This window comes from Fukomys damarensis, unplaced genomic scaffold, assembly GCF_012274545.1.
Source record: "Fukomys damarensis isolate Sample0158 unplaced genomic scaffold, DMR_v1.0_HiC HiC_scaffold_10, whole genome shotgun sequence".
Classification (NCBI taxonomy): domain Eukaryota; kingdom Metazoa; phylum Chordata; class Mammalia; order Rodentia; family Bathyergidae; genus Fukomys; species Fukomys damarensis.
This window is the reverse complement of record NW_022900922.1, coordinates 15294715-15319566: the sequence shown is the minus strand read 5'-3', so window position 1 is coordinate 15319566 and position 24852 is coordinate 15294715. Positions and strand designations below refer to the sequence as shown.

Here is a 24852-nt window from a genome sequence, read left to right as displayed (position 1 = left end):
TTTTGGTTTTTTTGAGACAGGGTCTCACTATGTAGTTGAGACTGACCTGGAACTCACTATGTAACCCAGGCTGGTCTTGAACTCACAGTGATCCTCCTGCTTCAGCCTCCCGAGTGCTGGGATTACAGGCGTGCGCCGCAATGCCTGGCTAGATGTGCTTTTGAAAGAATCCCAGACACCCTATTTGGTTACTTCTCCACCCCCCGCACCCTGTGACACGTCTTGTACTTGTGCATATCAAAGACTAAGTTGATCTTTGCTTTTTGACCTGTTTGTAACAAATGTCATACTTGAACAGACTGGAGTTTGAGTGCAAGTAGCTAGATTTGTCTCTGGCCAGCTCGGATGTTGCAAGCAGGCAAGTGGGACTGGGGTGCAGAGAAGATGGAATGAGGCTTTAAGCTCCAAGAGATGTTGCAGAGGGCTCACTACCTTCTCAGGCTCTTCCTCAATCATTGTTCCAAGACACGCCAAGTAAACCTGGTCTTTGTGAAAGCAGAGCTGCTTCCTAAGAAGTAGGTGTAGCTTCAAAGCAGTACTCACTGCACACCTGTGCCACCCCACACCAACAGCTTTAAACCACACTGCTGACCCTAAGCCCCTGCACTGTCCTCTCCACAGTTATGGAGCTGCCAGCACTTTGAAGTAAAAACAAAAGCTCAAAGCATCTGGTTTTCTAGGACCATTTCCCATGCAGGCACAATGTGACATAGAGCAGCATCTAGAGCTGGGCTGAGCTTGAAACCCAGCTCTGTGCTACAGATGCTTTGCGTACCTAATAACCCCTGGCACATCTTAGCAACATGATGCACTGTGATTGCTTGGCTGATGGAACTACAGCTACTGCGGCTGCCCAGTATCATGAGAGATGATCCTACTGCATACTGCTAGTCTGGAGGAAAAAAATTTTTTTGAAGAGCAAAAGTAAAAGTAAAAGAAATTGAAAACAATCGCTGTAAGATAGGGGAATCTATACGGGCCTTGTGTGGTCTTGCATACACTTGCAAAGCCTCGCCTTTCTTCATAGAGTAGATGACTACAGTAACCACCTCTGGAAGTAGTTGGGAGGATTGAACATGGTGCAGGTGTCAGTGCTGCTATGATGAAATATCTGAGGCTGGGTACTTTATAAGTAACAAGCGTATTTTGTACATTCTGGAGGTTGGGAAACCCATGTTCAATGCACCAGTAGGTCTGGTGTCTGGTGAAGGCCTGCTCTCTGCTTGGGAGGCACCTTGCCACATCCTCTGGAAGAAGAAGCTCTATCTTCACACAGCAGAAGAGAATCTGCCTAAAAGTGCCTACACTATTTCACTGCAGCTCTTTTCACCTCTTAAAACCCTCACCTTAAAATACAACTACAATAGGGATTATGATTAAACAGATGAATTTGGGGATCCTCCTGCCTTGCCTCCCTAGTGGCTAGGATTATCAGTGTGTGCCACCATGTCTAGCTCTTCTGTGGATTTTAAAAAGCATTTCTCAAATGTTCTGTAGTCAAAGCCATTCTGAATATGAACTATTGTCTCTCGGAAAGTTCTAATAATCTGGTTTCTGGAATTTCAGGTGATATGCTTTGTATGGGTCTTTTTAAGTCCTGGGCCCTCAACAGACCTTTTCAGTAGGTCTGTGTCCTTCAGTATTGGGATATGTTCTTGTATTATTATTATTGATCCCCTCTATTTTTTTTTCCAGTACTGGAGATTGAACCCAGGGCCTTCACACTGAGCTAAGCTACATTTTTAGCCTCTTTTGTTTTTAAATTTTGAAAAACTTAGTTGCCAAGTTGTCCAGACTGGACTCGAACTTGCAATCCTCCTGCCTCAGCCTCCCAGCATTACTGGGCTTACAGCCCTGCACCATCACACCCAGCTTCCATTCTTTATTTATAATATTTGTTACATTATTTTTGTGTCTCTTGGTTTTTGTTTTATAACACCCTGTTTTTATTTCATGGATGCAATATTTTGTCTGACAATACTTATAATTTTGTGGATTTTTTTTCATCTCTTGCAATAATCTCTTCAACTTGCGGAAGGGGTTTGCCTTAAAGTTAGGTGTTTTCTCCAAATGCCTAATGAACTTTGCTGCCTTTTATCTTTAGGAGTGAGAAACTAGCAGCTGACTATAGCTAGCTTGGCTGGCTGCACAGGTAGGCAACCAGGACAGGGACTTGGCCGTTTTGCTGTGAGTTACAAACTTAAGTGTACCTCAGTCTTTTTCTCTTTGGCTGGTCGGTCTCTCCAGAGAGCCATCTTCTGCCTTCTGCCTGAAATGTCACTGCCAGCATTTGTCTGCTGAAGGTCTTTCCCAAGGCGAAAGACAACACCTGCGTCCAGCTGTGCTCTATCACTTACCCGCTCCATAAAGTGTCCTGTCTTCTGAAGGGAGCAGAACCACTGCCTGAATGGCTGTTCTAGTTGGGCTCTGTATCTCCCCAAAGGCCCATGTGTTAAAGGCGTGACCCTCAGCCTGTGGTGCTGTTGAGATAGAGTGGAAACTTTGGGAGCGGGCCTTTAGGAGACGGGAGCATTGCTTTGAAGACATTGGGATCTTGATCTCTCCTCTCTGCTTCCAGGCCACCGTGAGGTGAGCCGCTGTGCCCCACCTCACACTCCCATGATGTCCTGCCTCACTCCAGGTTTCAAAACAATGCATTGAGCCCAAGGGGGACTGAAACTTCTGAGAGTGAGCTAGAATTAATCTTTTTCCTCCTTCTTAGTTGACTCTCCAGTGTTTTGTCCCCATAATGGAAAGCTAACAGGGTGGGTGAGCTGACACCAGCTGCTTCTTGTGTGTACTTGGCATTAAAATGACACCTCAGATCAAGGGGGAGAAGGATAATTCAACAGTGTAACAATTTGCTATTTGTGGGGAAATGGAATGCTGAAAGGAGAAATGGAGCAAAACTTCAAATGTTACAATAAGTTACAAGAAAAATATGTGTGTTTTGCTTTTGTTGAGACAGGGTTTCTGTAGTTCAAGCTGGCCTTGAACATACCATGTAGCTCAGCCTGACCTCGATCTCAGGGTAACACTCCTACCTCAGCCTCCCAAGTGCTGGGATTACAGGTGTACACAATTCCCAGCAATAAAAACATTTTAAGGCTTACTGAACAAGGTCTTCGTAAGCCTGACACAACGCAGAAGTCATAAGGAAAAAAAAACCCAGGCCAGGGATGTAGCACCTACCTGGCAACTCGAAGTCCTGAGTTCTATCCCCATTACCAAAAAAAAAAAAGACAAATCTGGCTTCGTAACTGATTAAAACTTACACTGTGAAAATAAATGAACAAACATAGACAAAATAAAAATGCTCACTTTGGGAGCACATATACTAAAATATAAACAAATGACAAACTAAGAAAAATCTACAACCATAGCCTACATTAATTTCCTAACTATACAATAACTTCCAAAATCAGAATACAAAGATAATACAAGAATGGCAAAAGACATAAACAGTTTATTGAATGGAAAAGGAAATACAAATGCTCAACCACACTCAAAAAATACAAATGAGACTTCACAGAAAAGGACTAGTAAAAATAGGACCTTTATTAAGTATTTTTATGAGCATTTATAAAAACAGTCACAGGAGTATTTCCTTAAACTGTTGGGCAGAATATAAAATGGTACAACTCTTCTGATGGTCTGATCCAAATTTTAAAAGCACAATTTAGCAGAACGATGTCTAGCCATGTATCTTTCAGATATATTCACATGCACACACGTATATACACACATACACTTACCTGTATGCGTGGAGGTGGTTCTGGAATTTTTTGTAATCACAAAAACCTTAAAATAATTGTAAAATACAAAAGTATAATTTATCCATTCACCGTGATTGAAGACCATTCTATTACAGAAAACATGAGGTATAGTATTGATGTGAGATGTAGTCTTAAAAATTCCGAATTGCTACTTGAATAAAAGCAAGATCTTGAACTGCATGTGTAGCATGAACCAATTTCTGGGGGAAATGCACATGAAACTCTTACCAAGGGGGTGCAATTGTGGGCAGGCTCAGTGTGAGTGGGGACTTTGGTTCTTCACATCTGGACAGACTGAGGCTCTCAGGTGGCATGTACTCTACTCCTGTTCCATGCTCCGCTGTCCCTTCTAACAGGTTTCCTTGTGTGACACCTGCATCGCCATAGGTCTTTGCTCGTGGCATGCTCTCCCTCTTTGTAGGTCTGTTTTTTCCATTCTTCAGGGGCCAGCCCAAGTACCAGTACTCCAGGACTAGTGTTTTTGTGAGAACTTCCCAAATTCCTCAAATTACATTACTCCCTTCCTCAGTATTCTTGCTGTACATAGCTGAGTAATTATTCTATAATTTTTGTTGATTTTCTCCAATTTTCAAGCATCTTAAAACATGCTTGACTTTATTTTGTCCTCCCTGCCCTCACACTTAAATCACTGTGAAGCACAGCACCCAATACTTGTAAATATGTTATTGCTTCCTCCATATAGACACACTACTTTAAAAAAAGCATAACTGGGTGAGGGGTGTAGCTCAGTGACACCACGCCTGTTGCCTGCCTGGCAAATGCAAGGTCCTACGTTCAATCCCTGGTACCAAAAAAATTACTTTTTAAAAAAGCAGAATCTTGTCATTTAGCTTTGGTAGTGAGGCCTGCATTTGTTTTGTTTTGTTTTGTTTGTTTTTTATCTAAGGATGTGAAGAGGGCATAAAATTTTTTTTTAGGCTAAATTCACATTGTATATATCTGGAATTTCCCATTCAAGAGAAACCTAAAAAAACCTGAGACCTGATTTATTCATAATTCTGATGGTAAGCAGAATACTTATTTAAATTAGCTAACAGCTTTCCATCTTCCCCACACAGGAAAAAAAAAAATACCACAAAATATTTTAATAACAGGAATACAAGAATGTTAAATCCTGATTAACGAACATCAAAATAATAGTGTAATATCAATTTTATCCAGTTTAAGAACATTTTAAAGCTTTATTTTACATCTCAGAGTTACTTAAACAGCATATCAAAAATGAAATTCTACACATATTGATTTTACACTCCATGTTAAGTCCCAAATCTCTAATCCTAGGTAAGAGAGATCAAGTTCCAAGATACAAGTATTGAAAATTAAACCCTAAGTAGTATTTTAAACAAAAAATCTTTTTAGCACATAAGTGAAATGAGGCTTTAATCAAAAAAGACTTAATTCCACAGTGTCTTTTTTCCAAGCAGTAATTAACCCAATCAAGCCAGTGATCCCAAGCTCAAGTGACAGGTATGCTTGAAGCAAACAAGAAAAGATAATGCTACGTGGTATTCAGCATGTACTGTATTTCTGGATTTGATTTTAGAACTTATTCTGGAGTCTGAGACAAGGACTAGAGAGAAGAGCTCTGACCCCTGAGTTGGGGAAGGCAGCATTAACTTTTTATGTCCAGCACAGAAACATTACAAAACTGGCAGATTTAATCAACTTCCCATACTGATTGAGTCACTGAAAGTATATCTCCTTCAGCTACAATTATCATTAAGGAACACAAAAATTCTTAAAAGAAAATTCTGTACTTTCAGTTTTAAAAAGCAGGCAGTTTTATGCAGAAGCAACCATTTATATATCTGAGAATACACATTTAAGTTTTTACAACTCCATGCCTTAAGAGGAACTTTCAGAACTATCACAGACTCCGCGCCACATATTTACATAGTTCATATTTTCTACAATACAGTAGAAAAGGTAAACGGCAGAAAATAATAATCACAAAATTTTATAAAAAGTCAAGTTTCCAATGATCTTTTAAAAAGTGTAACTGTCTTTGTTCAGCTAAGATAACCAGTTATGTTATATAGAAAATCCTAGATACGTGAAAAAAACTAATCAAAGAAAATCCTAATACCTTTCAACCTTTTATTTATATTCTTTTTGTGGTACCAGGAACTGAACCGAGGGCCTTCGCACTGAGCTACATCCTTGGCCCTTTTATTTTTTGAGGCAGGGTCTCATGAAGTCACTCAATTTGTCCAGGCTGGGCAATTCTCCTGCCTCAACCTCTCATAGTAGTAAAATTATTGGCAAACCCTTTCCCTTGGCCCTCCTGACTTTTTAAATATGTATAGCTTAAAGTGGATTACAAGCTAAAGTCCAGCCTGGCCAATTTAGCAAGACCTTCTGTCAATTTTTTAAAAAAGGGCTGGAGATGTAGTTAGTACAAAGGCCCTCGGTTCAAATCCAGTATGGGGTGGGGAGGGGAAGACAGCTAAAAAGAAAAGTGTTAGTCTGGCATCTAAGTAATTAAAGAATCTTATAAACCTAAGCCACTACTCCGAATGCACTTTAGGTTTCACATAATTTTCAGTCTTAATACCATCATTTTTATTCAGATAAATGACCTTTAGAAACCATGAGCACAAATGGCACTTAAGGAGAAGATTCACAAGATGCTAGGGAAAAAATAGTTCTCACTCAGCAAGAACATTTCTTTCAAATAGAAGAATATTAATACACAATGGAAGCATAGTTTAGAAATAGAAACCCTGGGAAGCTCACATTTCTTATTTACGTTTTACTAAGCAATATGAATTAAGCATTGTCACCTGAAGTCCTTTTAAACACAAAGCAATAAAAGTTAAAAGTAAAACAAGAAAATGGGCCAGGTGAGATGGCACATGCCTATAATCCCAGCACCCAGGAGGTTAAAGCAAGAGGATTGCTGTTGAGTTCGAGACCAACCAGGGCTATATAGTAAATTCAAGGCCACTATGAACTACATAGTAAAACCTTGTCTTCAAAAAGAAAATGCAGCACAAAGCATTCTGGAAGTTGCAAAGCTTTTCTTGCCTGTGACTTGGGTATATCAATCTCATCTATGTTCTCTTGTTTTCTTACAAAAAGAACTCAAAACAAATCTCTGCTCAAAGTAGTCATTTTTAAGAACGGTAGGATTTGCTTTTTTTTTTCTAACTTTTCATCCACCCAGACCCTGAGATCTACATAAAGATTTCAATGGAAACTTTTTTCATTTGCCTGTAGCTGAGCTACTATATAACCTACCCTGAAGGAATGAATGGAGGCTGAAAAGTCAATGGCTACTGCCAAGGTTCTTTAATGTGTCATATTACTTGTATTTAATATGACAAAGACAAAAGCTCCAGCTGGAAGTTTACACATTTCAGAAATATGTTGGGGGGGACCTTTACCACTTCCAATTTCCAAGTAGATGCTTCCAAATCAAACAGTATCAAGCTGCTAATTAGCAACTGAAAATAATCAGCTATTCAAATTATGGAAATGTTTGAGGTGTGATTTCTGTTGTTTTTGTTTTGTTTTCTCTAGCACTGCTGAACTACAACTCCAGCCTTTTTTTTTTGAGATAGGGTCTCATTAAATTGCTGGGCTGGCCTTGTCCCTGAACTTGCAGTCCTAGCCTTAGCCTTTCCAGTAACTGGGATTACTAGCACAGGCCACCATGCCCCCAGCTCCTGGTTTTCCTGAAAGCTTCCTCTTTTTCAATAAGTATGGGAGTAGGGCTGGGGATTTAGCTCAGTGGTTCCGCTGCCTGCCTCATAAGAGCAAGGACTAGAGTTCAATCCCCGGTACCCAAAAAAAAAAAAAAAAAAAGGGATGGGAGTATACGACATCCACACACAGCTAGTTTCAAGAAATAATTTAGTAAAATTTGTCCTAAAACAAATTTCCCCAACTCCTTTTTCCCAAATTGTTCAATTACAGTTTAAGGTCTGAGATGGCAGTGTACCTTTTAAGAAAACTAAACTTTTCGTACTGGGGAACTTCACAACATAAACTATTAGAATTTTTTTTTTTTTTGGTACCGGGGTTCAAACTTGGGTTCTTGGTCTTGCAAGGCAGGCAGCAGAACCACTGAGCTAAATCCCGGCCCATCTATTAGAATTTTCTTGGTGCTGCATGAGAAAATATGTTTTGACTCAGAGATAAACCTCAATACTACAGTGTAACAACATGTTCATTAAAAATTAGCATAATTTAAAAGGAAAGCATAGATAGTATGTTTTAATAATCTAGTATTTTCATTATTTGACTTAATGTCTTTTTTCTTTTGATTTTACATTTCTTATAAGGCATTTTTAAATCTTTGAGCTGTTTGAACTATCATGGACATGCAAAACTATCATGGATATGCTAATATAACATAAATACAAATAACACATAAGCAATATGTATGCATGCACAAGTGAACCCAAACATCAGACCACTGAAGTTGTACTCTCGGGGTTCACACGCATGAGTCTGGACGTGTTCCTCAGGTCCTGGAGCTGCTTGGCAGGTTTCCCCACACCTTCCTCAAACCTCTTCTCCACCACAGGGAGGACTGTTTCATACAGAAAGGATGCATTCTGCCTGATAAAAGCTTTCTTCTCTGGATCCTGCTCACACCGCAGACTGTAATCCACATGCTGAACAGCAACCAGGATGATTTCCACCAGGCTCTCTAGGAGCACCATGTGCAGCTCAGGGAAATACAGCTTCAGTGCCTCTTCTAGAAAGCCCATAGTCTGCTTGGTGAAGGCAACCACTGTGTAGCTCAAGTTCACCCAGCAGTCATCGCCTGTGTACTGCTCAAAGTTACTGACCCTGCAACTCCTCATTTCTTCCTTGAGCTTGCTCAGGGCCTCAGGAGTCATCAGGTTCATCCGCCTCCACATCTCTTCCGAGTTGCGGTGTTTGGTGGCTTCAATGATGATCTCCTTGTAGCTGTGCAAGGCCCCCTGGATATCTTTCACCAGCAGAGCATGGATGATGAAGGTGAGGTCCAGCCCAATTTCCCCCAGCTGCTGGCAGTGCTCCTTGGCCACCTTCACACACTCTGCTGCTGTAGAGAGGCTCTCCTTGCTGTCAAACACTTGCTTGCTGAAAGCATCCACAAACATGCCCATGGCTGACCTTGCCCAGACCACAAAAGCAGAGTAGCAGCCACTATCTGTGCCTGCAAAATCTGTCTCGAATTCCCTTGCAGTCTCCAGCAAGCTGGTGAAGAAGACATGGCAGAGCTTGTGAATGTAGAGAAGAGTGGCTCCTTCAATGCGGAGCTGCCGTATTGCAGTGTGCACAGCTGCTGCCCGGTTTCTCAAAAACAGTTCGCAGGCTTTTGTGCACTGGCCTAGCCGGATTAGCTGAGAAACTGCCCTGCGAGTGGCCTTGGGGCCACCTCTCAGAGAACGATCTGGGGAGAGTTCAAACACAAGAACTTCAGTAAGCTGCCTTACACGCTCATCCACTTTGGCCCTGAGTTCCTTCACAGGAGGTGAGCCGGTCTTGCCTTCTAAGTAGTGGTTCAGTTTGTCCAGAAGATCAACAGCTCCCTCAAAGTCCCTCTGTGCAATACAGACATCCAGGTCTTCCGGCAGCTCCTGGATCCACTCCACTGAGAGGTCCACCTTCTCTTCCTCTACCTCAGGAGTAGCTGGCTCTTCGTCGTCGTCATCCTCAAATGGGTTGCTGGCCTTGGCAGTTACTTGTGGGGGCCCTCGCGGGGCCGCTGCCTCCTCCTGCTCCCTCCTCTTCTTCTCGCTAAGGGCCCTCTTGGTTTCCTCCAGCACTTCCAGCCACTCCCGTTTGATCTTGGCATTTTCTGCCTGAAAAATTCGGCTTTCAGGGAACATGAGTAACTTGAACATGTCCTTCATGGGCGGGTTGTCCTTGACATTGACCACAGCCAAGCCATCCAGTTGGTACAGCGCGTTGTAGCGGTACATGCCCCGTCGCTGGGGCAGCCAGGTAGCCACCAGCAGACAGTCATTCATGAGGAAGCCGTGCACACGCTGCAGCTGCGCCATGTGGTCTGCCTCGTACTCCACCAGGTCCCCGTTGTACACCAGGTACTGCCCGGGCGTCTCCAGCAGATGCCTGCAGCCCTCCACCTTTTCTAGGAGCGTGGTCAGCGTACGCTGCTTGCCCTCCTCGCCAGCACTGGGGCTGTCGCGCGGGGTTCCCACTGGTCCGGGAAGGAAGCCGGCCTGACCACGTCGGCGGTCCCGGGTACCCGCGCAGCCAGTGGGATGCTCTCTAGGCTACTCTTCTGCTCAGTCAGCAGGTGGCTAAGCTGGTACATTTCGCTCTCCAGGTAGGAGATCTCCCGCGCCGTCTCGATGAACTGCCGGTAGTTCTGGTAGACGTTGCGCTTTAGGTTCTGCGCCGTCTCCTCCGCCAGCGCCTGCACGCGCTGCCGGTGTTCTTGCAGGTCGCGGTCCCCGTCCGACTGCTGCGATAGCTGCTTCACGTACAGACGCGCCTCGAAGCCCCCCGATTCCAGCTGTCGCCGCAGGCGGCTCGCCCCACTGTCCGACATGGCCATCACCCTAGCAGTGCCGACCTCCGCAGTCGTTGTCACTGACCGCTGTCTGGCCCCACCCGAACTCCTAGTAACCCGGAGGTTGAGGGAGCTGGGGGCTTGAGCTAGACAAGGACGCCCGCGCCAGGAAGGGGCGCCGGACGCTGCGCCTGCGCCTGCGCCTGCGCCGGAGCCAATCGTCGCGCGGGCGTCGCACACTATGCGCTGGATTTGAGCGCGGTTATGACGCCAGCGCGGAAACGCTAACGGACTAAGGCGCATGCGCTTCACTGCTTAAGTAGTGGCGAAGTGGGATCTGCGCATATTCAGAGCGTGACGTAGGGCGTGAGTCTTGGTGAGGGATAAAGGCCGTAACCGGTTTTGCGAGACCCTACCCGGCCTATACCTGCGGGCGGTGTCGTACTTCCGTCCGCTGCGAAGCTCCAGGACCCTAGCGCCGGTGTTCGGGACGAGCCCGCGCACGCTTGAAGTTGGGCCTGAGGTCTCGAGAAGCCGATGTTGTCGAGAGTCTCAGGGGGACTGGGCAGCGCGATGAATGAGGATGAGGATCTGATGGTCGCGCTGCGACTGCAGGAAGAGTGGGACGCGCGGGCCGCCAAGCGCGCAGCGCAGGAGACCCTGTCGCTGGTGGACGCGTCCTGGGAACTGGTGGACCCCACCCCAGACCTGCAGGGTCTGTTCGTGCAGTTCAACGACAACTTTTTCTGGGGCCGACTGGAGGCGGTGGAGGTGAAGTGGAGCGCGCGCATGACGCTGTGAGTGCGCCCGCGCGCCGCCCGGAACCGCCAGAGCCCCTGCCGTTGGTGCTTAGCCTCTTTTCCCCAGGGTACTGAGGGCTTGGCCTGAGGACACCCCGAAGAGGAGTGCGCTGGACCCAGCGTCCCTCAGAATGAGTGGCCGTATCCCCTAGGATTCTGCCCCCAAAATGCCTGGACCCAGAGTCCCCCAGGACATCTGGTCCTGACTCTTAGGACCTGGTTCTGAGCGTGTGAAGACCCAGGATTCCTCAGGACATGTGGACCTAATTCCTAGGACCCTGCCACAAGAGTACCAGGACCCAGGGATTTCAGAACTCTGGACCTTACTCCTAGAACCCTGCCTTGAGAGTGCCAGGGTTCCCTAGGACGAGTGGACCTGACTCTTAGGACTTGCCCCGAAAGTGCCAGGACCCAAGGTCCACCAAGACGTGTGAACCGGACCTCTAGGACCTAACCCTGAGAAAGTGCTTGACTCAAAGACCCTCAGTTAAGATGCCATTCAAGAATAGTTTGAGAAACCGTGATTTGAAAGAACGTGTCCCACCATGTGAATGATAAGGCTCAGGTGTGGTTCTGTGGTGTCACATGAGTTTTGGTTTGAAATTATACTGAACAACCTACAGTAAGGCAGGTTAAGATGGGCTATCAATTGTTTTAGAGTACAGCTCTTCTTCATACAGGTGTGCTTGCACAGCTATGATGGTTTACTACCAGGTGCTGCCTGGCAGGGGAGGAGAATGGGTCCCTGAGGTGACTGTCCTTTTTGAGCCTTGCAACTTAGTGTAAGGGAAGCCACAGTAGTGGCAACAGCCTCCTGACTGGGGTGCAATGCAAGTTCTGTTCCCAAGATGGATGCTATCTGAGCTAGCTGGGGGTAGTGCACTCCTGTAATCCTAGCACTCTGAGAGGTTTAGACAAGAGGATCACAATTTGAGCCCAGCTTTAGCAATTTAGAGACTTAGCAACACTGTATGGGGGGGGGGGGCTGGAGCTAGAGTTCAGTGCAAAGGCCCCAGTATGGGAAGGGTGGAGGGGACACATTTTGGCAGGATCTGAACTGCCAAAGGAAGAGTAAGGATTTGCTCTTCTGTTTTCCTTTCATCTGAATTTGGTAAATGTAACACATAGTAATTGTTTTTCAGGTGCGCTGGGATTTGCTGCTATGAAGGCAGTGGAGGAATGTGTTCCATCCGGGTCAGTGAACCCCTTTTAAAGTTCAGACCAAGAAAAGATCTTGTAGAGGTATTCTTTGTGCATTCTTAGCTCAGTACTTTACAGTCTGCTGCAAATAAATCTTTATTTTATTGCTTTTCCCTTAATACAAACTTGAGTTGTGGAGCACATAATATCTTTTATGTTTATAATGCTGCATAGCTAAGAAAGGCTGTCAGGTGTATTATTTCATTGATCTTTACAGCAGCTATGTTTATCAATATTGATTATCTTCATTTTTACAGATAAGGAAAGCTCAGATAGGTTAAGTAATTTGTTTAAGTTACATATTTAGAAGTAGAGAAAAACTTAGGATCTGAGTGTTCCCATTGACACAAACAAATTTGGGTTATCCACTGATTGACCACCACACTGCTGCCCAGCTAGGATACCTACCTGAGCTGGCAGCACAGTAGTCTGGAGGTACATTTCACTGTAGAGCTGTCCTAGTTCAGATTGGGTTTAGTAGATACCTGGAAGTCTCCAAGGTGCAGCCAGTGTCTTTTCCTGCCCCAGTTCTATCACTTGAAAAATTTGCATAGGACAGCACAGGGATGGTAGAGATTGTCTCTACGGGGTGGAAATAGCTTAAAACATGCTGGGAGATATGAGGAATGGACTTTAAAGCATAATAATGTATTTCATAACTATGACTGTTTAGCTGTACACATAAAAGTGTACAAGATCAACCTTTGTTTTTTAAAATCAGGTGTCATATCTGTTCTGATCAGTTGACTTCTTGATATGTACACTGTCTGGGCAGTATGTTAAATGCAATTTTGAAGCAGAAAGCTTTCTTTGTCTACTCCATGCATTGACTGGCTATTGCAGTACCCCCAGGAATGATATGCCCCATCCTATGAGAAAAAGAATTGGTTATGATGATAATAATATGCTACATCTTTTATACTAAAATTTAAAAAGTGAAAAGATACTAGATGTAAAATGGTGTGTTAGAAACATCTGATTAATGAAAAATAAGGAGTAAAGAGCAAAGTTGATGTGACCTAAAGAAAAAGGCATAAACACTAATTGTATTAAATGTGGGTGACTATTCTGTTAGAGGAACCTGACTAGATTAAAAGAGGTATACTTATAACAAAGACATATATGTTAGATTTGAAGGGATAGAAAATGCATATCCAAACAAAACAGATAGCTATTGCATCTTTATTAGTAGCAGATCAAATAACTTCAAAGAAAGTTTTGCTAGAAAAAAAGGGACATTTTTTATAACATTAGACTATTGAGTATAGACTGAAAGTAAACTAACAGAAACAAATAGTCTACAATTATGGTTGCAGGTATTAGTACAACCCTTTTAGTAATTTGATGAATACACAGAAAAAAGTAGTATGCATAAAACAAACATGATTAACCAAATCAGCCTTACCAGGAACGTTAATAGATGAGGAGTTAAGCCAGGTGTGGTGGCGCATGCCTGTAATCTCAGCACTCTTGGGAGGCTGAGGCAGGAGAATTGCTGTGAGTTCGAGACCAGCCTGGGCTACATAGTGAGTTCCAGGTCAGTCTCAACTATATAGTGAACCCCTGTCTCAAACCACCTCCCCGCAAAAAAATAATAATAGATGAGGAGTTGCCTAAGGATTATGTACTGATTAAGCACGTGAACAGTTTTTGGTTTTTTTTAGAAAGGGTCTCATTATGTAGTCTGACCTGATCTTGAACTTGTGATAATTCTTGTTTCAGCCTCCCAAGTGCTGGGATTACTACATAGTGAGACCCTGTCTCAACGCCCCCCCCCAAAAAAGTCCTTGCTTTTTAGTTTCCCTAACTCAACTGCTTCTCAGCTTTCTCAGACTGCACTATTGCTTATTCCTGCCAGTTGAACCTAGAGAGGTGAGGCCTAGACTCCTAATGGACCTCCTGACAACTAGAGATAGGACAGAAGAGTACTCTTGGCCAGAGGAGTAAGAGTAACTTGAACAAGACCAAGGTCAGAAAACTTGTGACATGTTTAGGACTAGAATTCATTACAAGAGTAATGGGAAACAGAGATATGCTGTCTAAAGCCTCAAATCTAGCCTCATTTTGGATACTGGTAGATAGATACAAAAATATTGCCTTGTGCTATTTGCCAGATGTTTACATTGTTTCTCTTTTGTGAGAATGGGTATTTATCATCATAGATTGTTGAGAAGCGTTTGAAATTGTAGAATAGCCTTGGGGGCGGGGACCAAGGATCAAACTCAGGCCCTTGTGCTTGTGAGGCAGGCAACCGGACCACTGAGCCAAATCCCTGGCCCTAGAATAGCCTCTCTTGAATTTGAGTTTTCTGAATAGAGTGACATTTACTAAAAAAAATGTTCCTTTTAAAAGGTGCAGATAATTATTTTAAAGTGGGTATTAATGACCAATTGAAAATAATTGATTCTCATGTTCAGCATAATTTTATAAGGCTAAAATCTTTTTTTTGGTGTGGGGGGTTTGAGACAGGGTCTCACTATGTAGTTGAGACTGACCTGGAACTCACTATGTAGCCCAGGCTGGTCTCAAACTCACAGTGATCCTCCTGCCTCATCCTCCCAAGTGCTGGGATTACAGGCATGTGCTGCCATGCCCAGCTCAGGCTAAAATTTCATTATGCAGTGTGAGTCTGTCAGTCTTGTTCTTCTGATGGAAATTCCTCTTTCTTTTATTTTGCCACTGTCAGGGATTGAACCCAGAGCATCATTACTGCCAGGCAAGTGTCTGTTCACTAAGCAACATCCTCAGCCCCAGAATCTTTTTTAAAAAATTATTGATGATGCATGACTAATGCCAACTAGTAGGGAGATTGAGATAGGAGGGTTACACAATTTGAAACCACACAGGCAACTTAATGAGATCCTATTTCACTTAAAGGGCCAGGGATATAGCTCAGTGGTAGAGGGCTTAGCAATCCCCAGTACTCCATGCACCTATATACAACTGCACATATTGAGAATTATAGAAAATATTTGCTTTTGAAGATCTTTATGGTCTGTTTGTTTGCTTGCTCGCTTTTTTGTGCTGGAGATAGAATCCAGGGAATGCTAGGCAGGCACTCTGCCACTGAGCCACACCTTTAGCCTAGTTTTTATTTTTCAAAAAAGACAATGTTTATACTTTTTTGGAACAAAAAACTCAGGCAACCTTAAAAGCATTTGTTCATTTCTTACATAAACTTTTGTATTCTTGATGTGGAGTGATTATTTTTATTGTCTTAAACTTTTGCATGATTTAAAACTATAGAAGGGAAATATACAGGGAAATCTTGTTCTATACCTTTCTCTGTTCTCCTACCTATTATAGGAATTATTGGTTGATTTCATTTTTCTGCGTTGCAATTTTTTTTTTTTTTTTGGTACCAGGGATTGAACTCAGGACCTTGTGCTTACAAGGCAGGCAACAGAACTACTGAGCTAAATCCCCAGCCCCGTTGCAAATATTTATATCTCTTTTAATTCCTGTTTCCTGTAACACATTTCTTATACTGAATGCAGTGTACTTTGTCTTTTTCATTAAAACAGTATACTCTGTAGCTTTCTCCACATCATTTCCTAGAGATCTTATTTTGGGAGGCGGTGGTAATTGAGATAGATTTCACTATGTAGCCTAGGCTGGCAACAATCCTCCTGCCTCAGCCTCTAGAGTGCTGGGATTACAGGTGTGCGCCACCATGGCCAGCGCCTAGAGATCTTTTTCATTCTTTTTATGGCTGTGTAGAATTCTGTTTTGTGGATGTACATTCAGCCAGGGTCCTGTTGGTAAATATTTGAGGTGTTTCTAAGTTTTTACCTTTATAAACAGTGCCACAGTGAACACATCTATATGTAAGCCTTTCATGCTTATCTGGGGATTGCTGGCATAAAATGGCAAATGTATTTGTAATTTTGTTAACTGCTGTGAAATTCACAGGGGTTGTGCCATTTTGTGCTTCCACTAGCAATATATGCAAATATTTATTTTCCCTTAGCTTTGCTAACAGTGTCATACTCAAGTTTTACCAGTCTTGATGAACAAGAAATAGTATCCTAGTGCTTTAACTTGACTTTCTCTATTTTGTAAATTAGATTGAACATTTTAATATGTTTATGAGTCATTTATACTTCTTTTTATGTAAACTCCAGGACATTTTAAACTAATTTTATCTATTTATTTTTTGTAGTACAAGGGATTGAACCCATTGAGTCTCCTTTTTTATATTTTACTTTGATACAGGGTCTTGGTAAGTCACTAAGTTCCCCAAGCTGAGCTTGAACATGCGATTTTCCTGCCTCAGCCTCCTAGAGTGCTGGGATTGCAGGTGTGCACTGCTGTGCCTGGCTTATCTTTTCTTCAAGGGACAGGATTTTTCTATAGTTTCCTTGAATTATCCTTGAACTCCTGGGCTCAAATGATCTTCCACAGCTTCCCAGATAGTTGAAAGTACAGGTGCATGCCATGACACCCAGCTTTTTCCAACTTTAAAACTGAACCTGTTTATCATTTTCCTGTTCATATTCAGGGCTCTTTGTATGATACATTCAGGTTTAATAACCTTTGATATGTGTTGCACACATAATTGTCTATCTTTTTCTTAATGGTGTTTTTTCTATCAAAGTTTAAGTGTGTATTTAGATGGATTTACTGATCTTTTCTTCTGGATTTTGCTTTGTACTTAGTAAGGGCTTCTAGGAACAGAAAATTATTTATCCAGGATCTGCAGAGCTTTTGAATATTTTCAAAATTTTGTGACTATATGCTTATAGATGTTTAAGACCATAGGTATAGTAATAAAATGCATTATTTTCAGAAGTGCTATAACAAAATTGTTTTCTGTTTCAGACCCTCTTGCATGAAATGATACATGCCTATTTATTTATCACTAATAATGATAAAGATCGAGAAGGACATGGCCCAGAGTTTTGTAAACATATGCATCGCATCAACCGCCTGACTGGAGCCAATATTACGGTATATAATGTCTCAGATGTTTATGGTATTTAATGATTATTTATTCAGTAACTTCTGAGATTTAATTAAAAATAGTGAGCTGGCCAGGTACAGTGGCTTATACCTGTAATCCTAGCTACTTCAGAGACTAACATAGGAAGATTGCAAATTTGAGGCCAGCATGGGCAATTTAGCAAGACCTGTCTCAGAATAAACAAAGGGCTGGGATTATAGCTCACTCTGAAGGCCCTGGGGTTCAATCCCCAGTACTGCAAAACAAAGGGGGAAAAATATGTATAATAAAAATGCTCAGGGATATAGCTCAGTGATAGAGCCCTCTGGGTTTGATCCTGGTACTTGTGGGTGTGTGTTGGAGTAGATAAAAACAAATACCTTTGAGAAATTTCGGCAGTGAACAAGAAGCCTAAGGAAGCTAATTGGCTTTCCAGGCGTACACATTAGAACAGTAGAGTCAGCGATACCTCTGAGGCCTCTGGCCTCCTCTCCTTTCAGGGTTAGTTAATTCAGGCCTGCAGTACTCAGCTTTTGTGACAGCTTCTTCACTTGGTTTTCTTATTGTAGTCTCCTTGAATTCATCCTATGTTCTGCTACCATTTCCTCTGGCATTCCGTCCATCGGAAGTCTTTCTGATTCCTACCTCTGCATAGTCATTGCAGGTAGCAAAGCCTGGGGTGAAGAAGACTGAGGTATCAAGTTGCTGGGGTTCATATCCTACCTTGTTCCACTAATGATTTTCCTGAATCTACCCAGTGCTTCTCTGCCTTATCTTACTCACCTGCAACTAGGGGTAATAACAGTATCTACCTGCAGGATCCTTGTGAGGAGATAGGATTAAAGAAGAACCACATAAATATTTTTGTACAGCTTGAGTACTAATTGAATATTAGTGTCTGTCAATCACTATATTCATTTTATTAAATAACCTGACTGTTCTTTTTTCTTGCCTCTCCCAACCCCTTGCTTGTGTCCTGCTTTTTATTAACTGACCTATGCACCTCCCTTCCTTTCCTCATAAGTACAAGGCTTAGTCTCTTTCCAGTGGGACCAAACTGTCTTTCTCTAAGTCGTCTCAGCAAGAGGTTCACGTTTTATAGTCTTCATTCCCCTTTCTTAGCTCAGCATACTGGGTGGTTCCTCCTCATCTTAATGTAAGTCTGTATAAGATGGTGACCTCATGCCCTTTTGCCAGCTTAGCAAATGCTGAATTGAATAAGATTCCAACACAGACTAAATTCTGGAATATGTTTGGATATTTCTTAAAAAGAAAATAAATGCCAGTGTGGTGGGAAATGAAAAGTGCTTACCCTAAATGTGTTTTTTCTTTATCGGTCAGTTTTAATTTTCTGAAACCTCATGCAGTTATTGGATACATAGTTACTTCACATCAGAAAAATGGCTTCCATTTCGGTATATCTGCCAGATATAGAATCCAGTTGGGAGAATTATGGAGTTCTTAGTTCAAAAGACCTGGTTTCTTCACCTGAAATTTTACTGAAGCAAAGCCCTGGTACAGTTCCCATTGCTCATTTGGAAGAGGACGTAGTGTTTTGATTTGAGGGTCTGTGGTGTTTTTATTTAGGGGAGGTTTTGTGGAGTGAGCAGCCTTTGTTAGTGTACCTTATGTCCTGTTATTATAGAGCTACTAGAACATTTCATTGTAGTGACACCCCATTAAAAGCTCTATGCCCATATTGTAGGAATCATAGGAGTTGGAAACAAATCAAATTCAATTCCCTGCCCTTTTTTGCTAATTAATTACTAAGTGAAGAGTTTGAATACAATAGAGGGCAGCATTTACATGCCTCTGGCCTAAAATTTAATGTCCTTCACTCCTTTATACCCCTAATATAGAGTGTACTATTTGCATGCATGCCAAGTAATGGAAATTTTTGTTTATGATAGAGCATAAAACATGTTACACAAGAAAGCTTAACATTCTTTCTTAAAGGATAATTTATTAGAAAATTAACTTTTTGGTTAGAAAAATTTTACGTATGTATAGGTGCTCCTAATTTTTATACCAATAGTAATATACCACTGAGAAGATAAAGTCCCACATAGTCATGTAGGAGTAGTGATTTTCATAATCAATTGTTTGAGTACTGGGGGTTGACCCTTGTCCTCCTTCTATACTAAGTATGAGCTCTCCATTGTGCTGCAGGCCAACAGGAGTAATTTTCAGAGTCTTGTGCAGGCTTCACTGCTGAGGTGCTTGCTTGGGGGTGCTGACTGTGCCAGAATTTTTTTTTATTGGTTTTTGCTTAGGTTTTAGACATTATCTAAAGCTAGAAGGCAAAATAAATCATTTTCACATAAGAACTGGAAAGCTTATTTATAGAAAAATGTGACTTGGTGCGTGGTGTTTTCTTATGGCTCAGTCAGCAGATATGTTCCCCATGCCAACCACTGACCACTGGTGACCCAGCAGGAAAACATTCAAATTCTGTTATGAGAAACAGCCATGGACAGCTATAGTATTACCACCTAAAGCTAACTGTCGAGACACAAGCAGAGTTTTTACATTGGGAGTGAGCACAGTAGAGGCTTCACTGGCAAAGATGCTGTGTTAGGTGAGGCACTGACAAGAGGAGGTTGGTTCTTCAGAGCTATTAGTATTGTTACTGATAGGGAACTTTTTAGCAGTAGAAATGATTCTTTTCATTTTCTCTTTTTAATTTATTTATTTTTCAGTACCAGGATCAAACCTACAGCTTCAAATACAGGAGACAACCACTCCATCACTGAGCTACATCTCCAACCAGAGAATGATTCTTATAGTGTTGTTTTAAATCTTGTCTTCATCCTAATTTTTGATCATTTTAATATTCTATTTCTGAAGCATTTAGCATTTATAGAATTGTTTTTGTGGCTTTCTCAAAAAAAATTTATCTCACATTCTATCTTTACACAGTTTAGGAAGTATTAACTGCTTCTATCTCCTATTAAAATGAACTTCTAAATATATTAGCTTTCTTTCCCCAAAATGGAGCTTTTCAGAAATCTCTGGGAAATGGAAAGTTACAAAAAAGACTGCTTATGTGAAGTATTTCCTTACAATTGCTAACTTGCTTACTGAATGCTGAAACTTCCCTCTCTACCCAGGTCTACCACACATTTCATGATGAGGTGGAGGAGTATCGCCGACACTGGTGGCGCTGCAATGGGCCTTGTCAGTACACACAGCCATATTACGGCTATGTCAAACGTGCCACCAACAGGGCACCCTCTGCACATGACTACTGGTGGGCTGAACACCAGAAAACCTGTGGAGGCACTTATATAAAAATCAAGGAACCAGAAAATTACTCAAAAAAAGGAAAAGGAAAGGCAAAACTACAAAAGCAGCCTATATCAACAGTGGAGAATAAAGGTACTTTTACATGTTCTCTTCTAAAGTTTTTTTCCATGACCATAGCCAATGTAAACAATATTGCTCTCTAGAGAACTGGTATCAAAGTAAGCCTGAGTGCTGTTTGTGGTATAGAAATATTCAAGTGTAGCTTTAAGGGAAAATTCCATTGTCCATGAAATGATGCTAGGAAAATATATTTTGCTTTCTGTAGAAGTAAAAGTAGAAAGTTTCCATGAGAATATTTGAGGTAGAGTTCCTTTCCCTGTCTTGACTTTGCTAAGTAATTAGGAAACAGAAAGCAAAGAGGTTATTAACATAAAAACAGCAATGTAAATCCCAACTATACCTCTTCCTATCAGTTGGTTTCTCTCCATGTGCTCACTGGGAGGAGAATGGGAAAGGATGTGACATATATTTGTTAGTATTTCGTCTTGAGGCTCTTCCCCTCTCCTATAGTCACCATCTTTTGAGGAGGTAACAGGTTGATGTAGTTGATGTTCCTTCCCTTAGGAAGTGTCAGTTGGTGTGGTAGGACCCATGAGCACAAGCTGTGTTTCCAAAGTCTAAAATGCTCAGTACAGTCAGAGAGATGTAGAAACTTCTGTGTGGGGGGCTGGATCTTGTTCTGTGAATAGGAAGAAACACAATGAGGTAGGTTTTTCTCTTCTGGAGTTAATTATAGAGGAAAGAAACCTTTTTGGAGGGTCCTTGTTCCTTGGGTATTCTTTAGCATGATAAGTCTTTTTATTCGTATGAGAGAACTCTGCTTTTATTCTTTCAGTATCAGATCTGACTTCCCAAGATGACCTTCTCCCATTGATAGGTAATTACTAATGGGTCTAAGTTAGAACGAAATATTTTCTTCATTGAGAAGACTGTGCATTACTTAGTGTTTGTTACTGCATCAGTGTTGAATCTAGGAAAAGCTTTATTTGCTTCTTTTGCAGATAAGCCCAGTAGAAGTGAGGCTCAACCACTAATCCCTTTCAGTGGAAAAGGGTATGTTCTGGAAGAGGTGAGGAATCCACCTTCATCTGGGAAATCGATTGCCGCACGTGCTATCAATGAATCCCAAGATCTTTTTAGTCAGGACAATTCAGCAGTTGTAAGACATGATTCTACCACCGAGGTGAAATTCAAACAGAATAGCTCAAGTAAAAAATTTCATATAATCCCTCCTGTGCACCAAAGTGTCCTAAGCACCTACTTTCCCAGAGTCTCAGTGGCCAACCAAAAGGCTTTCAGAAGTGTGACTGGAAGCCTCCTGAAAAATGGGACCGTTGGTGACATCACTAAACACTCAGTCTATTCTAGTTCTCAAAGGAAGGTTCCGTCTTCTAAGACATCCCTGAGAAATCCCTCCAAAGTGATGGCCTCAGCATCTGTAACTTCATCCCCGTATGGACATGGGTCCAAAGACAAGTTCCCAGGCAAACGACCCAGGCTGGAAGACAGCACCATTTTTGACACCTTCTTTATGAAGAAAGAACAGCTACAGAGTGATAGCAGTGAGCCAGAAAGTAGTTCACACTTTACAGCTACAACTCAGAGTTCCAGCAGCTTATGCAGTCAGAGCCAGCTGGTCAGCTGTCCAGTGTGTCAGACTTATGTTGTGGAGTCACAGATTAACGAGCACCTAGACCAGTGCCTGGAAGGTAGTGCCCTCCGTGACAGAAGCTGAAAAGTCTGAAAAACGAATCTCACCTGCTGCCTGTATTTTCTCACAAGTGGCCAGCCAGCACACCAGTACAAACATTCTATTTTATTTATACATATGGGAGATTGTAACAGTATTTTACATCTCCAGCTGGGCATGGTAGCACCTGTGTGGTCCCAGCTACTCAAGAGGCTGAGATGGGAGTTTGAGATCAGCCTGAGCAACATAAGCCTCATTTAAAAAAAAATTTTTTTTTCTTTTTACTTGTCTGGGTGCTACCTTCACTCTTACCTTACTTGCATTGTAGGCCAGGGTTTATTCTGCATGGGTAATTTTAGGTAGTTTTATTTTATTTGCTCTTGAAGATCTTTACATCTGTTAATCTTTTTATTTGTATAATTTCTATCAGGAGTCTTGTAGGTACCTGGTTAAGTTGAATATTTTAAAAAGTAATAGTATTAAGGCACCTACCCTGGACTGATACTCATCTTCACAGTGTCAAACTTAACCAACAACAATTTGAAGTGCAAATTGGAGTAGTTCTTTTAGAGTATTTAAGGTTTTTGTTTTTCTGATTTTTTTTTTTCTCCCTCCAAAAGCTTAGGAAATAATTTTTCTGTATTTCAGAGAATTTTCTCTGTTCCACTTTTACCAGAGGTAGCAGCAGATTTTTAGGTTAAAATAGATAATATAGTAAAATAAATTTCTTTTGGGATGTTACTAAAGACAAATAGTCATTATAGTTCTATAGGCCAGATTTCGTATCCGGTTTTCTACTTAGTACTGTATTTAGCAAAATGAGTAGTTAAAGCTGAGTGCTGGCAAGTAACTGGTATATTTAGTATAACAGAGTTGCCTCGCTCATGGGAGTCAAATATGTGCCAACCCTTCAGCCAAAATTGAAACCATTTTAATAAAAGGAATACCAATTATGCATTTAAAAACTTACTTTTTGCAAATGCAAACATTAATTTCTGTGTTCCAGCAAAGGGACAAAGATTTGTATCCATTTACTTGGTGCCTATAGCTGTACTATTCGCCAGAGCCAGAGTCCAGTTTTCCTTTTTCTTTGTTGGAATATAAGTTGTACAAGGTAAGGTGCACCAGTCTAAGTATAGGTTCGAGTAAACTTTTGCATAGTGTTTACCTGTGTGACTTAAAAATTAAAAGCTTTCTCTTGCTCAGGGAGACCGCCCTGTGCTTGACTTTTTCTGGCCAGTTCCCACCATGCTCACCATCCCCAACCTGTTACCAAAGGTTCATTTCAGCCTATTTTTCAAGCTTCCTGAAAGTATCTTTGTTGCTGTATGTAGCAGTTCATTTTCATTGCTCTGAGTATTTGCGTGAATGTAGGATCCATTGTAAGATTAATGAACATTTAAATTGTCTTAGTTAGGGGCTGTTAGGAATAATGCTGTAAGAACCCCCTTAGTCCTCCTGTTGGGAATATACTCGGGGCAGCTTGCTGGGTCACAGGGTGTATCTGTGTAGCCTTAGTAAATACCACTATTTTACACTCATCTTAGCAGTGCGTGAGCACTTACAGTTGTTCGGCATTCTTTTTTTTGTTTGTTTTGTTTTTGTGCATTAGTTATATATATATTTTTTTTTTTGGTTTGGCATTAACTGTTTTTAGTCTGTCTAGTTGGATGTTCTGAAGTTTTGATATTTCTTAAAGTATAAAGTTTTAAAAAAATATAGGTAAATGACAAAATATGTGTATTTTTAAATATATACTGTTAACTTTTATCAGTTTGTTAATAAGTGCAATAAAGTACATTTTTAGTAAAAGCAAAAGTTTGAGTCTGTGAAGTGTATTATCTTTAGGGAGCATGACAGCCAGCCTAGTAGGGGAGATTGGCTGATGAACCTCAGTGAGTGCTCGGTGAGCAAGCACTGTGACAAGGGTTTCTGCCTAGTGCTGTGGAAGAGCCTGAGGACAGACCATTATGTGTATGTAGTCCAGGACTTTGGGACAGTGCCGGAGCAGACTCTGTGCAAGTCAAGTGCATTGGTGAGTGGAGTTAGGTTGGTTGAAGGCCTAGCAGGGCACACATAGCCAAGGGACTCAATGCTGTTAAAGGAAGCATGGATAAAATACAAGAGTTAACGACCGAGAGAAAGACTGCAGGCAGGACTGACCTGACCAAGAGTTTAAGGGCAGGGACCATACATCATGTGTGAGTCCTGATCAAGAGTACCTGGAGGACAGGGGATTTAGCTCAGTGGTTCTGCTGCCTCCCTCGCAAGCTCAAGGGCCCAAGTTTGGTCTCTGGTACGGCGGGATGCGGGTTGTAGGCGGCCAGGTACCTGGTGACTCAGGTCCCCCTTGGCAAGGCTCACATGCCAGCCAGACTTGTTGCAAAGCTCTAGGGCAGGATGGATGGAGGACAGGTGTAGGAAGCATGGAGGTGCACAGTTGGAATGAGAGGGATGCCTGCTAGCTGGCCCAAAAATAATGTCTGTATTGAAAACTTAGGTTACCCCTAAATCTAAGTCATACTGTATCAATTTGTTTTTTTGGTTATGCTTATATTTTTCCTCCCCCTTTTTTTTAGATTTTTTTTTTTTTTTAACAGTACCGGGGATTGAACTCAGGCCCTTGCACTTGCGAGGCAGGC

The 24852-nt window shown here is 41.9% G+C and overlaps 2 protein-coding genes across 5 annotated transcripts; one reads left to right on the top strand and one right to left on the bottom strand.

Moving 5' to 3' along the window:
- Positions 1-7567: 7567 nt before the first annotated feature.
- Exoc8 (exocyst complex component 8) lies at positions 7568-10679 on the bottom strand. Its single transcript, XM_010621940.3, is given in 2 exon segments — positions 7568-10011; positions 10014-10679. Coding segments are annotated over 2 exon segments (2364 nt in total). The 5' UTR covers positions 10576-10679; the 3' UTR covers positions 7568-8209.
- Positions 10632-22804, top strand: Sprtn (SprT-like N-terminal domain). Of its 4 annotated transcripts, none has more exons than XM_010621942.3 (5): positions 10632-11069; positions 12215-12266; positions 17094-17222; positions 20325-20592; positions 21522-22804. In XM_010621942.3, the coding sequence occupies exons 1-5, from the start codon at positions 10810-10812 to the stop codon at positions 22253-22255; spliced, it is 1443 nt and encodes a 480-aa protein (XP_010620244.1). In that variant the 5' UTR covers positions 10632-10809; the 3' UTR covers positions 22256-22804. The 4 variants fall into 4 exon arrangements, with proteins under 4 accessions (XP_010620244.1, XP_010620243.1, XP_010620246.1 ...); XM_010621941.3 differs by having other exon boundaries at positions 10633-11069; positions 12215-12314; XM_010621944.3 differs by lacking the exon at positions 10632-11069 and adding an exon at positions 11085-11637.
- Positions 22805-24852: the final 2048 nt, after the last annotated feature.

What these genes read in the sequence shown, in the direction of transcription:
- Sprtn (XM_010621941.3), top strand. Translation starts at nt 10,810, where the DNA reads ATGTTGTCGAGAGTCTCAGGGGGACTGGGCAGCGCGATGAATGAGGAT. An exon ending in CAAGAAAAGATCTTGTAGAG is followed by an intron (nt 12,315 to 17,093) that starts GTATTCTTTGTG and finishes TTTCTGTTTCAG; the next exon opens with ACCCTCTTGCATGAAATGAT. An exon ending in TGACTGGAGCCAATATTACG is followed by an intron (nt 17,223 to 20,324) that starts GTATATAATGTC and finishes CTCTCTACCCAG; the next exon opens with GTCTACCACACATTTCATGA.